Source organism: Hemitrygon akajei, chromosome 1, assembly GCF_048418815.1.
Source record: "Hemitrygon akajei chromosome 1, sHemAka1.3, whole genome shotgun sequence".
NCBI lineage: Eukaryota > Metazoa > Chordata > Chondrichthyes > Myliobatiformes > Dasyatidae > Hemitrygon > Hemitrygon akajei.
This window is the reverse complement of record NC_133124.1, coordinates 36,001,777-36,018,721: the sequence shown is the minus strand read 5'-3', so window position 1 is coordinate 36,018,721 and position 16,945 is coordinate 36,001,777. Positions and strand designations below refer to the sequence as shown.

Genomic DNA, 16,945 nt, shown 5'->3' with positions numbered 1-16,945 from the left:
CTGGTTTTTTTCTCCCCTAGCCTCAGTGGAAAAAGCCTGCTTGCATTCACTCTATCTATACCCATCATAATTTTATATACCTCTATCAAATCTCCCCTCATTCTTCTAAACTCCAGGGAGCATTTTACATTTTACGCAATTCTTGACAAATTCTCTGAGTGAAATGTGTTCCTTGATCAGAGTCAATGTGACATGGCAATCCCCATCTCGGAATATAGTCCTTGATCAGAGTTTTTTCTGTGCCTGTGGCAGAGGCTGTTCTTGCTGGAATAACTTAAACTCATCTTGAAAAATTGTCCACTATTACCAGTACATCTGAGTATCCTTGACACTTTCTTAAAGAAATGTAGTAAGCTTGTAAATGTAAATTTGACCAGGTTGGGCAGGGGCACTTAATTACTGCTCCAGGATTTGTTTTGTGGTATGTCATGCATAATTCCAACTTTTATCGAGCTCCAGGATTTGTTTTGTGGTATGCCATGCATAATTCAAACATTTATCGAGCTTGTGCCCTGAACATTGGAATCCACACCCACTGAGAGAATCTGCTGATCATCTTTTGCACTCCAATGTGCCTTAGGGAGTGTATCTGCTGTGCCAGATAAGGAAACAATGTAGTTGGAGCTGTTAGCTTATGACTAGTGCCATATCTCCAAACTCCATCACTGTTTAACTTCCCACCATTCTCCTTCCAGAGCCATGTTTCCTGGTTGGAGCATTGAGATTGAACCTCTCAAATATCTTGTATATCTGTCTGTGATGCAGAGTTCAACTTCATTTCCATAATTCCAGTTGTCAGATTCACTGCATATGTTCTTGGTACTTCTATTGCCACGATGCCCTTTTTGCAGTTTTATCAGCCAATGCATTCCCATGGCTCTCCACTGTAGTTATTTTGGAGCGGCTTTTACGTTTTAATACAACAACTTCTCACAGCTGTTGTGTGACATACATAAGTTTTTGTACTAGTTGGACATTCTTGATTGGGGTTCGTATAGCTGTAAGAAATCCTCTTTCTCTCCATAAGTTTACAAATTCATTAACAACTCCAAAAGCATATCGCGAATCATTGTAGATATTAGCCGATCTTCCTTGTGCCAACTTGCACGCTTCAGTCAAAGCTTTTAGTTTTGTCTCTTGCACAGAGGTAGCAGAGGTCCTGATGTCAGCACATCATTCCAGAAACAATGGCTCATTCAGCCATTCAAATTCCTCTCTCAATTTTTGAGAAGCCATTAGTATACAGAATTAGATCTGGGTTCGATAAAGCCATTTCTTTGTAATAATTTGCATCTTTAAGGCATGTTATTATTCTTGCACAGTTATGGTCATCATAGTCTTCCATGTCCAACAGTAGCAGTGTTGCTGGGTTCTCTGGACTCACTTGTTGTATGATCGTATCAGATGCCTCAAGAGCTGTAGACCTCTTGGACCTCCAAGCAGCTGTTACTTGAGAGGCCGTATTCAATGTCTGTACTGAGTGTGAATGTTGAACATTTAAAATTTGATCAAACATGATGCTAGAAATAGCCATGACTGTCCCATAGGTTTCCTGCACTGTTCACAGACACAGACCCCATCCTAATGCTACATTATCCAATTTAACAGAATATTAACCAACAGGATGCTGTAGGACTCCGTGTTTTGAGTTAAGACTGCCAACATGTAGTTATGTTTCTTGCTGACATACAAGTTAAATGGTTTACGTGGTATTGGGGATTCCCAATACAGGTGCAGTACAGAATGTCACTTTCAAAGTTTGGAAAGCTTCCAGTTGTTCTTCATAATGAGCCATGGGTTTGTATGACCACTTACTGCCCTTCAGAAGATTGTTGAGTGGTTGAGCATTTTCACTACATGAATTGATGACTTCCACACTTAATGGATTGTGCAACCAGAGTTTTACAAGATACTGAATTAAATGCCAGGCAACTGAAATTTTAATGGATTGTCCTTCAATCAAATTGGAATGCTGTTCAACCGAAATTTATTTGCAAATGATATTTTAAAAGATCTGTATTTTTAAATAGCAATGAATGAGTGTCCTAACTCCTAATTTCCATGCAATGATGCGTTGAAGCTAGAACTAAGTTTTCTCTCAGACAAATTGGAGCAGAGGAAGTTCTTACCATTTTTGTTTCATGCCAAAACTTTGCCTAGATTGTTCCAAGTCCATAAATCTATTCAATCATCCTGCTTACTATGCCAATTGTTGGATTATGATGTTTTTAGTCCAAGGTTCTTTCATAAGCCTGCAAAGAGGCGCAAGACCTGTTGCTTCATGGTCATTTTATTTACCATTATTAGAACAAAGAAAATCTAAAATGGACAGTAACAGGAACAGAGGCTAGTAGCAAAAGAAAACAGATGGTGCCTAATGTGGAACAGCTTTTTTATATACATAGATAAGAAATATTCCATACAAATTTACATATACGAGTCAGCCATTCAGAAAGCCCTTATTTAAATAATGCCGCACCAGGAAAAGCTTCCAATGCTTTTCGGAATTATACAAATGTAATCACTAGGGAGACACACTGAACAATCACATAAACATACTGTGACCACAAGGAAGCACACTTTGTTTGTCTTTTTTTTAATGGGTTCTTTTGTGTTTCTTGTTTTGTGGTTGCCTGTAAGGAGATGAATCTCAAGGTTGTATAATGTATACATACTATGAAAATAACTGTACTTTGAACCTTGAAGCAGTTACTTGTATATAAGTAATTATATTGTATAAAATATAAGTAGAAAATTAATTGTTCAACTGCAAAGAAAATAACAATTAAACAGTGGGATCCAACAGAACCTTTTCCATTGTGTACAGGCAATGAACTGTCTGCAGTTTCTTTGCATGCAGTTCTTAAACTTTAAATAGTCCTCATTTCTGCTTTTAGCCATAAATGCAATATGAGATAATACAAAATCCAATATTTTATTATTTATATTAATTTATTAATATAAAATATAATGTAGCTGTAATTAAACCTGCTTTGCTTCAAGATTTTTAGAATGCCTAGTTCTCCCTAGGGGCAGAAATAATTTTGCCTACTTAAGTTTGAAATTGTCATTAGGTCACAGGTGTATTTGTAAATATATCGATTAAATGTGATTTTTCAAACTTTGTTCCAATAGTTCCATGCACATCAATTAAAGTTTTTGGGTAATTATGACTATCATATACATAACTATTGATACAGCATGCAGAAGCAACTTGCATATTACTTATCACTGCTTGAATGTTAAATAGGTTCATTTAAATGCAAGAATCCTCTTTAGAATTCAAGTACTATCACTGTGTAACTGTGATTTAAAATTATAAATCATAAACATAAAATTAATTGGTAAATAGCTCTGTATTAGAAATTGAAATGTTAGAAACATCTCAGTGATTTATGTACACTTAATTACTATTAAATTATATTTTAGTGAATTAAATGACATGGATATTGAATTAATTATTATTGTTCAACTGTGTAGTGTTTTAAACAATATTCTTGTCATCTATGTGGGTGCTCATTTTTGACTAATACACTTTGATATTCAGTAACAGATAAACACCAGTTTAAACCTGATCATATGCTGTACAGATTTCGATATGATGATGGAACATACCATCCAAGATGTGAAATTCAAGATGTTATTTCAAAGGTACAGATCTCATGAAGATCTATTGCTACATATTGATACTTTATACAGTTGAAAAGCTAAAGGAATGAAAGGTTGTATAGAATATATGCACGTACTTTTTTTTAATTGATTTTTTTAATGCATTTTCTACATCACTACAGATTTTAAAAAAAACCCAAACCAAAATGAAGAAAATTAATACAGTACAAAAATAAACATACAGTAATAATATAATACAAAAAAGATAATTGAAAAAGCACCTAAATTGAAGTCATGTAAAGTTAGTATCCTCCCCAAGCCCTGCAACAAAAAAAAACTCCAGACCAACCACAACACAATATAGAGAATATAAATCAGGACATTCAAACCCCCAAAACTGTAAATACACTTGAAAACAAAACATAATAATGCCTACTACCAAAAAAAAAGAGCTGAAAGCAAGGGACCGAAAAAAAAACTTAATTAAGAGGAAGGTTATGAAAGTACTCAATAAAAGGTCCCCAGACCTTATGGAACTTTATATCCGAATTAAGAACTGAATAATGAATTTTCTCAAGGTCTAAGCAGGACATAATATCATTAAGCCATTGAGCATGCGTGGGCGGGGCACGTACTTCTTAAGCAGTTTTGTTTAACATAGAAACATAGAAAATACGTGCAAGAGTAGGCCATTCGGCCCTTCGAGCCTGCACCGCCATTCTGTATGATCATGGCTGATCATCCAACTCAGAACCCTGTACCTGCTTTCTCTCCATACCTCCTGATCCCTTTAGCCACAAGGGCCATATCTAACTTCCTCTTAAATACATCCAATGAACCAGACTCAATTGTTTCCTGTGGCACAGAATTCCACAGATTCACCACTCTCTGTGTGAAGAAGTTTTTCCTCATCTCAGTCCTAAAAGGCTTCTCCTTTATCCTTAAACTGTGACCCCTCATTCTGGACTTCCCCAACATCGGAAACAATCCTCCTGCATCTAGCCTGACCAATCCCTTTAGAATTTTATGCGTTTCAATAAGATCCCCCCTCAATCTTCTAAATTGCAGTGAGTATAAGCCTAGTCAATCCAGTCTTTCTTCATATGAAAGTCCTGCCATCCCAGGAATCAATCTGGTGAACCTTCTTTGTACTCCCTCTATGGCAAGAATGTCTTTCCTCAGATTAGGGAACCAAAACTGCACACAATATTCTAGGTGCGGTCTCACCAAGGCCTTGTACAACAGCAGTAGAACCTCCCTGCTCCTGTACTCAAATCCTTTTGCTATGAAAGCCAACATACCATTTGCCCTTTTCACCGCCTGCTGTACCTGCATGCCCACCTTTAATGACTGGTGTACACTGACACCAAGGCCTCGTTGCATCTCCCCTTTTCCTAATCGGCCACCATTCAGATAATTATCTGTTTTCCTTTTCTTGCAACCAAAGTGGATAACCTCACGTTTATCCACATTAAATTGCCACTGCCATGAATTTGCCCACTCACCTAACCTATCCAAGTCACCCTGCATCCTCTTAGCATCCTCCTCACAGCTAACACCGTCGCCCAGCTTCATGTCATCTGCAAACTTGGAGATGCTGCATTTAATTCCCTCGTCTAAATCATTAATATATATATTGTAAACAACTGGGGTCCCAGCACTGAGCCTTACGGTACCCCACTAGTCACTGCCTGCCATTCTGAAAAGGTCCCGTTTACTCCCACTCTTTGCTTCCTGTCTGCCAACCAATTCTCTATCCACATCAATACCATACCCCCAATACCGTGTGCTTTAAGTTTGCACACTAATCTCCTGTGTGGGACCTTGTCAAAAGCCTTTTGAAAATCTAAATACACCATATCCACTGGCTCTCCCCTATCCACTCTACTAGTTACATCATCAAAAAATTCTATAAGATTCGTCAGACATGATTTTCCTTTCATAAATCCATGCTGACTTTGACCGATGATTTCACCTCTTTCCAAATGTGCTGTTATCACATCTTTGATAACCGACTCTAGCATTTTCCCCACCACCGATGTCAGACTAACCGGTCTATAATTCTCTGGTTTCTCTCTTCCTCCTTTTTTAAAAAGTGGGGTTACATTAGCCACCCTCCAATCCTCAGGAACTAATCCGGAATCTAAGGAGTTTTGAAAAATTATCACTAATGCATCCACTATTTCTTGGGCTACTTCCTTAAGCACTGGCCCTGGGGATTTATCTGGCCCTGGGGATTTATCTGCCTTTAATCCCTTCAATTTACCTAACACCACTTCTCTACTAACATGTATTTCCCTCAGTTCCTCCATCTCACTAGACCCTTGGTCCCTTACTATTTCCAGAAGATTATTTATGTCCTCCTTGGTGAATACAGAACCAAAGTAGTTATTCAGTTGGTCTGCCATGTCTTTGTTCCCTATGATCAATTCACCTGTTTCTGACTGTAAAGGACCTACATTTGTCTTGACCAGTCTTTTTCTTTTCACATATCTATAAAAGCTTTTACAGTCAGTTTTTATGTTCCCTGCCAGCTTTCTCTCATAATCTTTTTTCCCTTTACTAATTAAGCCCTTTGTCCTCCTCTGCTGGTCTCTGAATTTCTCCCAGTCCTCAGGTGTGCTGCTTTTTTTTAAACTAATTTATATGTTTCTTCTTTAGACTTGATATTATATATGTTTCTTCTTTGGACTTGATACTATGTTTTCAAATAGCCATTGTAATAGTTCCTGTGCCTTAACTGCGCAATTTTTCATTGATTGACAAGATGTAAAGAAAAAAGAAATAGAGACAGGAGAAACAGGACCATATTCGAGTTTTACCTTTCAATAGGGTAATTATTGATGTTTCCATAAAACCACAAGACCATTAGACATAGAATTTGTCCATTTGGCTGATCAAGTCTGCTCTGCCATTTGATCATGCCTGATCCTTTTTCCCTCCCTTCTTAGCTCAACTCTGTGGCTTTCTGCCCATAACCTTTGATACTGTGACCAATCAAGAACCTATCAATCTGTGCTTTAAATACACCCAATAACCTGACCTCCACAGCTGCTTGTGGTAAAAAATTCCACAAATTCACCACCCTCTGGCTAAAGTAATTTCTCTGCTGCTCTGTTTTAAATGGACGCCTGTCTATCCTGAGGCTGTGCCCTCTTGTCCCACCATGGGAAATATCCTTTCCACATCTACTCTGTCTAGGCCTTTTGACATGTGAAAGGTTTCAATGAGATTCCACCCCCGCTCATCCTTGTATATTCCACCGAGTACAGGCCCAGAACCAACACACATTCCACATATGATAATCTTTTCATCCCCGGAATCATCCTTGTGAACCTTCTCTGGATCCTCTCCAATGTCAGCACATTTATTCTGAGATAGGGAGACCAAAACTGTTCACAATACTCAAGGTGATACCTCATCAGTGCCTTATAAAGCCTCAGCATCACATACCTGCTCTTATATTCTAGACCTCTTAACATTGCATTTGCCTTCCTCACCACTGACTCATCATGCAAATTAACCTTAACGGTGTTCTCAGATTTTTGGATTTTCTCCCTGTTTAGAAAATAGTCTGCACATTTATTTCTACTATCAAAGTGCATGACCATAAATTCTCCAACATTGTATTTCATTTTCCACTTTCTTGCCCATCCTCCTAATTGGTCTAATTACTTCTGCAGCCTTCCTACTTCCTCAACACTGCCTGCCCCTCTACCAATCTTTGTATCATCAGCAAACTTGGCAACAAAGCCATCTATTCCATCATCTAAATCATTTATATACAGCATAAAAAGAAGTGGTCTCAACACCGACTCCTGTGGAACACCACTAGTCACTGACAGCCAATCAGACAAGGACCCTTTTATTTCCACTTGCTACCTCCTACCAATCAGCCAATGCTCTAACTGTGTTAGTAACTTTGCTGTAATATCATGGGCCCTTAACTTGGTAAGCAGCCTCATGTGTGACACCTTATCAAAGGCCTTCTGAAAATCCAAATATACAACATCCACTGCATCCCCTTTATCTATCCTACTTGTAATCTCCTCAAAGAATTCCAACAGGTTCGTCAGGCAAGATCTTCCTTTAAGGAAACCATGCTGACTTTGTATTATCTTGTCCTGTGTCACTAAGTACTCCATAACCTCATCCTTAACAATTGACTCCAACATCTTCCCAACCACTGAGGTCAGGCTAACTAGTGTATAATTTTGTTTCTGCTGTCTTCCTCCTTTCTTAAAGAGTAGAGAGACATTTTCAATTTGCCAGCCATCTGGCACCATGCCAGAGCCTAATGATTTTAGAAAGATCATTACTAATGTCTCCACAATATCTACCTCTACCTCTTTCAGAACCCTAGGGTGCAGTTCATCTGGCCTGGGTGACTTATGCACCTTTAGGTATTTCAGCATTTTGAGCACCTTCTCCCTTGTATTAGTAACTGTACTCACTTTGCTTCCCTCGCACCCTTCAACACCTGGCACGCTGTTAGTGTCTTCCACAGTGAAGACTGATGCAAAATACTTATTCAATTCATCTGCCATCTCCTTGACCCCTGGTATTATTTCTCTGGCCTCATTTACTAGCATTCTTTTTCAATCCAGCTCAATATTGTTTGCTAGTTTGCTTTCATGTTTCATTTTTTCCCTCCTAATGATTCTTTTATCTGCATTCTGTAGTTTTTAAAAGCATACCAATCCCCTTCCGTCCCACTAAATTTTGCTTAGTTGTATGCCCTATCCTTTGCTTTTACTTCCCTTGGGAGCCATGGTTGTACTATTTTGCCATCTGAGAATTTCTTTGTTTATGGAGTACATTTATTCTGCACCTTCTCATTTTCCCCAGAAACTTGAGCCATTGTTGTTCAACTGTCATCCCTGGTGCTATCTCATTGCAATTTACTCTGGCCAACTCTCTCGTACCACTGTAATTTTCTTTATTTCACTGAAATACTGCTACTTCAGGCTTTTCTTTCTCCCTATCAAATTTCAGGATGAGCTCAAACATATTGTGATCACTGTCTGTTAAGGGGTCCTTTACCTTAAATTCCCTAATCACCCAATCCAGTATAGCTGATCCCCTAGTAGGCTCAATGACAAGCTACTCTAAAATGCTGTCTTGAAGGCATTCAACAAATTCACTCTCTTGAGATCCATTACCAACCTAATTTGATTTTCCCAATCTACCTGCATGTTAAAATCTGCCATGACTATCATAATGTTGCACTTTTGACCCACCTTTTCTATTTCCCGTGGTATTCTGTAGTCCACATCTCAGCTACTGTTTGGAGGCCTGTATATAACAGCCATCAGGCCCTTTTACCCTTGCAGTTTCTCATGGATGCTTCAACCCACAAGGATTCAACATCTTCTGATCCTATGTCACAACCTTCTAATGATTTGATGCTATTCTTTACCAGTAGAACCACACCACCCCCCTCCCCTCCACCTCTGGCCACCTTTCTATCGATTGGATATAATGTATAATCTTGGACATTCAACTCCCAAGTACAACTATCCAGCCATGATTCAGTGATGGTGACAACATCATACCTGACCATCTGTAATAGTGCAACAAGATCATCCACCTTATTTCTTATACTCAGTGCATTGAGATATAACACTTTGAGTACTGTATTTGCTAACCTTTCTGATTCTGCAACGCTAATGCAGTGATGTGTGTATGTGTATGTATGTATGTCTGTATGTGTATGTATATATACACATTTTCTAGAAGTCGCTGCGTGACCTGGGCTTTACTAGAAGAGAGATCAAGTCAACCAGCAGGGCTGTAGCTGAAGCAGCAGAGACAGGATCATCATGGGTGTGAACCACGTACGTCCGGAGGGGCAGATAGTCAGACAGTGTATCCATCTTTTGCAAACCCTTCAGTAGTTGCATAGATACCTGAAGAGTAGACTATCTGTTGGATGGAAGCGACCAACAACTCTGATAGAGGCAGATGCCAAGTTTTTAAGCTCACCAGTGGGAGGTGGTGCTTTAGCACTGCTGGCCCAACACCTCGAGGGAGTCTTGATCATAAGCGGGCCGAAACTAGGAAAGTGAGAAAACACTTTGTGTCAGTGGAGTGGGGCAGTAGAGAGAAGAAAGGGGTAGTGTATGATAGGGTGAAGACCAAGATTGGTCTGGTGGCACCATGTTTTCAGTACCCTCTAGTCAATCATTGCTTGATCTTTCTGAGGGAATATAAACCGGAGGGATAGATGAGGACAGTTAGAGAAAACAAACAAACAGCCTACTACAGCTGTGAGATGCAGAAATGCAAATATGAAATCTGAGAGAAATTGGAACGACTCAGTGTTTCATTCTCACTCTGATTTCCAGGTGGTCCCAACGCTGGGAGCCCATTGTATGGTATCTTATTCTCCAGCAATGACATTTTCACAAAAAGTACATTCAGTGAAACCCAGTTATATGATATAATTTCTTTCTTAAATTTTATCTTTAAGAATAAAGATATTACAGAATTAATAAACTGTGAGATGCGTAAGTACATAGGGTAGAGGAGTTAGCCTTCACAATCCTCAAGCTTGATCCACTATTTTTGTAGGATGTGCCAATCCTATACTTCACTTCCTGAATGCCATAGCATTGTATACAGTCAAGATCAAAAGCACTTTTTAGTTGACAGTTTGCAAGTAAATGAAACACTGCTGGTAGAGGTGATGTGGGGAAGCAGGAATTTGGTGTGATAGAGTTGGACTTGTAAAGAGGAGGAGAAGAGGGAGAATGGAATGAGGGGAGGGGCAAATCTTGTTGAGAAGCTAGATAGAAAGGAGCAAGTTGAGAGTTGTGAAAAATCAGGTTTGAAAGGAGATAAAGGAACGGGAGAATGGGCAAGATGTAATTGCTGCAACAAATTATGTAAGCATGTTGGTGTGAAATAAAGTAGCAAGACATCAGTGACTAGAAGAGTAATCAAGGCATTAGTTCAGAATGGTACAACAATGTAGCCCATGAAATTAGAAGAGAATAAACAAGAAGTAGTAAATGTCATTATATTACTATATTTCTACATTGTGTTATTTTGCTAGAAAAAAATCATATTATCTTTTGTTGACAGGGTGTGAGACTTTACTACAGACTTCATAGTCTATTTACTCCTGTGATTAAGTAAGTAAAATGAAATATTGTTTCAATATGTAGCAACAGTTTGAATAGATTTCTGAGTATCCCAGCAGTATGCAGAGAACTATAATAGAAATTGTACTGGTTTGCTCTTAACTTGGGATATTTTCAGTTTTTAAATCTTTTTGTGTAATGAGTATCATGGAAAGGATATTGCAGGGTAGCTATTTAATCCAAGGTTCAGTAAACTCTAGCACATACACATAACTACTATTGTCCTAGAATCCTATGAACCTGAGGGGTTATTTCTGCAAATGAACAATATGGATGCAAAGTTTGGTTTACTTTTGCCTACCATTTCTAAAGTGTTATTTGACTTGCCCTGGTTTCAGGCCACTTAGGTCCAATAGTTAATCACTAGTAGATCCCACCTCTAAGCCAAACTCTGCACAGTATGGATATTTGATCTGGTCCATGTAACTAAAACTGAGGGATCATGCCTCTTCAAATTCTCTTCAAGGTGCTTGGGGTTTTTGGCTGATTGAATGATCTGTTTTCCACTGCTTATGTTGGAATATCTATCCATGAATTTGGTCTGATTAGCATGGAAATAACATTTTAAGGGAGGTTAATTCCTAGAAAATAGAAGAGTAGATGTAAGGTAGCTTGAATTTAACTGAGATAATTGCATTAGGTTTACTTCTTAAAGTATTTGCAAAAGCTTCAGTTGTAAACTTTAAAGCACTCTATCAGCATGTTTAACTTCAAATAGTTTCACTAATGATCTCTGAAAATGTTGTTATCTAGAACCTCTTGTGGTGATGCACACTGTTTTGATTCATGATCAGGTAAAACTTGATGCAGGTCAGAGCAGACTTATTGGGTAAGCAACCAGGAAGAATACAAAGATTAAATCAGTGAAAATGTTAATGTTACATTCCCTACACTCCTCTTTAAACTGTATACTGCGCATGGAGCTAATGAATTTGGAGTGAGTGTTAAGGAGAAGACCATAAGATATAGGAGCAGAATTAGACCATATAGTCAATCGGGTCTGTAAAACCATTCCATCATGGTTGATTTATTTTCCCGCTCAAACCCATTTTCCTCCCTCTCTCCCAATAGCATTAACACCATGACTAGTCAAGAACTATCAACCTCTGCTTTAAGTATACTCAATGACTTGGTCTCCACAGCTATCTGTGGCAATGAAATCCACAGATACACCACCCTCTGCCTAAAGAGGTTTCTCCTCATCTCCATTCTAAATGGATGTCCCTCTATTCTGAGGCTATGCCCTCTGGTCCTAGACTCAACTACTATTGGAAACATCGTCTCCACAGCTACTCTGTATAGGCCTTTTAATATTTGATAGGTTTCAATGAAATCCTCTCTTATTCATCTAACTCCAGCGAATACAAGCCCAGAGCCACCAAATGCTCCTCATATGTTAACCCTTTCATTCTTGGAATCAGTTTTGTGGACATCCTCTGGACCTTCTCCAATGCCAATATATCTTTTCTCAGATAAAGGGCCCAAAATTGCTTGCAATACTCCAAGTGCATTCTGACTAATGGCTTATAAAGCCTCAGCATTAATTACATCTATGCTCTTATATTCTAGTCCTCTTGAAATGAATGCTAACATTGCATCTGCCTTCCTTACGGAACATTACTATGTAATGAATACTGAATAAGGGCTCCAAAGTCCCTTTGCATCTCTGATTTTTGAATTTTCTTCCCACTAAGAAAAGAGTTCTTATTCCTACTACCAAAGCGCATGACCATGCATTCCCTACACTATATTCTATCTGCCACTTCTTTGCCCATTCTCCTAATCTGTCCAAGTCCTTCTGCAGACTCCCTGCCTCCTCAATACTACCTGCCCCTCCAACTATTTTCATATTGTTTACAAACCTGGCCACAAAGCCATCAATTCTGTCATCCAAATCATTGAAATATAAGAAGAAAAGAAGCAGTCCCAATACTGACCCCTGTGGAGCACCACTATTCTCTCTCTGCTGACCAGAATAGGCCCCCTTTAATCCCACTCTCTGCATCCTGCATTCATCCAACCTTCTATGCATACTAATATCTTTCCTGTAATACCATGGGTTCTTGTTAAGCAGCCTCATGTGTGGCACCTTGTTAAAGGCCTTCTGAAAATCCAAGTAAACAAAATCCACTGACTCTCTTTTGTCCATCCTGCCTGTTATTTCCTCAAAGAATTCCAATAGATTTGTCAGACAAGATTTCTTCTTAAGGAAACTATGCTAACTTTGGTCTACTTTATCAAGTGACTTCAAGAACACTGAAAGCTCATTCTAAATAATTTATTCCAACATCTTCCCAACCAGTGAAGTCAGACTAACTGGCCCATAATTTCTTTTTTTCTCCTGCCACCCTTCCTTCTTAAAGATTCCAGTCCTCTGGAAACATTTCAGATTCGAGTGATTCTTGAAAGATCATTACAAGAACCTTCACGATCTCTTCAGCTACCCCTTTCTGAACCCTGGTGTGTAGTCAATTTGGTTCAGGTGACTTGTCTACTTTCAAACCTTTCAGTTTCCCAAGCACCCATCTCCCTTGTAATTGCAACTACAAGCACTTCTTCCACCCAACACTCTCAAATTTCTGGCATACTGCTAGTGTCTTCCACAGTGAAAATTAACACAAAATAGTTACTCAGTTTGTCTGCCATGTTTGTGTCCCCATTTCTACTCCTGCAGTGTCATTTTCCAGCCTTCCAATATCCACTCTTGCCTCTCTTTTACTCTTTATATATCTGAAAAAATATTGGTATCTTCTTTTATATTATTGGCTAGCCTACCTTCATATTTCATCTTTTCTCTCCTTAAGGCTGTTTAGTTGACATCTGTTGGTTTTTAAAAGTTTCCCGATCCTTTAACCTCCTCCTAATTTTGCTACGTTATATGTCCTCTCTTATGTTTTTATACAGTGCTTAACTTCCCTTGTCAGCCAAGTTTGCCTCATTCTCCCTTTAGAATACATTTTCATTTTTGGGATGTGCCTATACTGCATCTTCCGAATTACCCTCAGAAACTTCAGTCTGATAAACTTTAAACTTCTTCTCAAACTGCAAGGTGAATTCTATCATATTATGATCTCTGGCTCTTAATGGTTCCTTTTCCTTAAGTTCCCTAATCAAGTCTGGGTCATTACAAAACACCCAATCCAGAATGACCTTTCCCCTAGTAGACTCAACAATAAGCTGCTCCCTCTAAGATGTGAACTTGATAAACATCTGTTTGCACAACAAGCTGCTCCGTCCCCATGTGAAACTGCAGCTAAATCATTGCAATGCTCGCTGAAGGTATCCAAAAGCCCACATTCTTGTATTTAAATTTTTAAAAAATCCAGTCCTCACTGAAATTCTGAAATGTTTTGTAATTTTTCACTTCTTAAAAATAGTTGCAATGGGAGCGGATAAATAAATGACAGTAGTCACATTAAAATATTTGCTTAAGCTGGGAAACAATTTTCATAACTTGTTGTATCAGCTATTTAAAAAAAGATCTAGTGAGGAGTCGGGCTCAAACCCTGAATTAGTTCGCTGTGAGGTATGCTCACCTGTGCTTTCAGCTGAAATTATTCCAAGGCAACCTGGGCAGATTCCACCCATGTAGGGGAAGTATTTGTTGTGCAAACAGATGTTTATCAGGTTTAAGCATAATGCTTATGGCAACGACTGTGTTATGTACAGTGTATACTGTTAACTGAAGTGTTTTTATTTAGGGATAAAGACTACCATCTAAGAACTTACAAGTCAGTGGTCATGGCAAACAAGCTGACAGACTGGCTAATTGCACAGGTAAAGAAAATAAGATTTTCATTGTAAAAATCTAAAATTAAGAAGTCAGTTCCTCAAGCATTTGTTTCACTGATTGGAAGTATGTTGGGTGTATGGGATGGGACACTCAGATGGTCCTGAAGAATCAGCTAAGTGATGTGTGATGACATAAATTGAAATGGTGTGGTTTCCTTCAAAGCTGGAGTCGCATACCTCATTGATTTAGTGATTTTATTTATAGATTCCAGCTTCGTAAGGAGGTGAACTGAAAATTAAAGTTAGGACAAAAGGATTTGGAATCTGGAGGATAAGGATTAACAGTAGCACACAGATGAAATGAAGAATGTTCATAGCCCAGGGATATGAGTGAGGGAGGAAGCAAAGGGAAATGAAGCTCAGTCAAACGGATTGGTTGGAATTCGATAACGTTGCAGAGAACCAACAGAATTTGGGGTGCAAGATATTAATGAATTTAGAAGAAAGCATAAGCATGTTTGGGAAGTGAAATATATCTAAGTCAAAGCCACTTTTAGCAACAGTTAACTGTGCTTTCAATGTTATTATACCATTGTATTGGGATGATTGAGCTGATAGACACCACTGGTTAATTGGAATACATGTGTTAGACAGGTTTGGATATCCATAAATGCACTCTGTAAATCAGAATTCTGGAATAAGTCTAACTTTCCCCCTGCCTTTGAACTTGCTATTGAGCTCATGACACTCGGTGGTAATGGGAGTGTTTGTTTGTATATGCCATTAAAATAACAATACTAATTACAGTTATCTCATTATCATTAGGTTTTATGTGAGCTTAGATTTTATTTTTATTTATATTTTTTATTTTAAAAAAATATTTTGATGTTATGCAATTTCTAAGTATGGGTAAAGTAGTAAAGAACTATGCTGGTGTGAGTTGTTAGAAGTCCAACAGGATGGCCCATCAGTAAACCCGTTTATCTGCTGCCTACAGGCAATCTGCAGCCCGTGGATTGGTCTGTTTTGTGAAGGTTTAATGATAATGATACTAGGAGAACATCAAGTGTTCCACCATATTTTGGGTCCAGAAAGTTCTAGCCCAGCTATTGTCAAACATAAAAACGAACACTTAAGTGTATTTTTTTTCACAGACCTTTGAATTAAATATTCAAAGCAAACTGATTTATACAATCTCATGCATACAACTGAAGCTGTTATATCTGTGTAAATATTTAAAGTTGTGGACTTATTGTAGGCTCCTTAGGAATTGATGAGATACATAGTAAAGGCATCTCAGAAGCTGATTTTGCAGGTAGGGAAAGGAAATTGTGTATTTGGTGAATGTTAATAATTAATTTGTAAGGTTGTTTAAAGATCATATTTACCCTCCAGTCTTCATCCTATGATTACTTCTGACTTGATTTTATTTTAATTTACAAGTATTTGATTTTTGAATATTCAGTGCTCATAACAATATTTAAGTTTATAGAAGTTCATTTCAAAGTAAAGGAGTTTCTAAAGAATGTGTTTTTTCACTTTTGTTTCTTTTTAAAAAAGTTTTACAGTCATTGAAGTTTAAGACTGGAATGATGCACCCTCTGTCAGTTCTAGGCAATCTATTCTTGATTATAGCATTACCTAGTGCAGACTGAAATTACGACAATTATGTTAATTGTGAATATTATTTTATAGTAGCTGCAGCCGTGATTTTTGCCCCCAGACCAAGATCCTAATGCCATTTTTTTTTTGCTTAGAAATTCAAACAGAGTCTGTGGGCCTTTTGATCAGAGAGGTTCAACACTACTGTTTGATTTACAACTTACCAATAAATCACATAGAAGGACTTCACAGAGCAGTCATGTAGCCGTAGGTTGGGATAGGAGATGTGGTTGGATGTACCCACTATTATTCTGGAAAGTCTGAATCAAATTATCTTTCCCCTTTTTGCTGCCCCTCCCCACCTGTCATTTATTAATTCCAAACATCCAAGGGGTCCTCATGATCTGTTGGCTGAATACTGCATCAAGTGTAACACGTGTGCTTGAAGCACCACACGAATAATGAAATAGGTAACATTTAAGCTGCATGCTTAATTCTGAGCTATCATGCTACGGAGATGGCATCCACCAAGAGATGAATGAAAAGATGACCAAATTCACTAGGACATCAGAACTGATGGTGAGAGATTGTGATTAGTTCAGTATGAGTTCAGTTCAGACTACCATGTGAAAGGATAAATAAAGCTGAACCTTCCTACTAACCAGTCGTTGTGGGATGTGTGGCACGGTGGCGCAGCCAATGGAGCTGTTGTCTCACAGTTCCAGTGATCCAGGTTTGGTCCTGATCTCCAGTGCTGTCCAAGAGACAGAGAAGCAGTTTCAGCGACAGATTACTATCGATGCAATGCTCCTCAGACAGGATGAAGAGGTCAATACTCCCCAATGCCATTAGGCTTT

General features: G+C 38.4%; 1 protein-coding gene across 2 annotated transcripts in view; it reads left to right on the top strand.

Annotated features, from left to right (window-relative positions):
• Positions 1-16,945, top strand: part of prex2 (phosphatidylinositol-3,4,5-trisphosphate-dependent Rac exchange factor 2) — a 400,722-nt gene that overhangs the window by 146,463 nt on the left and 237,314 nt on the right. For both annotated transcript variants that reach the window (XM_073041067.1, XM_073041077.1), the window contains exons 12-14: positions 3,548-3,651; positions 10,696-10,745; positions 14,456-14,531. In XM_073041067.1, the coding sequence (XP_072897168.1) occupies positions 3,548-3,651; positions 10,696-10,745; positions 14,456-14,531 (230 nt within the window). The remainder of the gene's footprint in view (positions 1-3,547; positions 3,652-10,695; positions 10,746-14,455; positions 14,532-16,945) is intronic.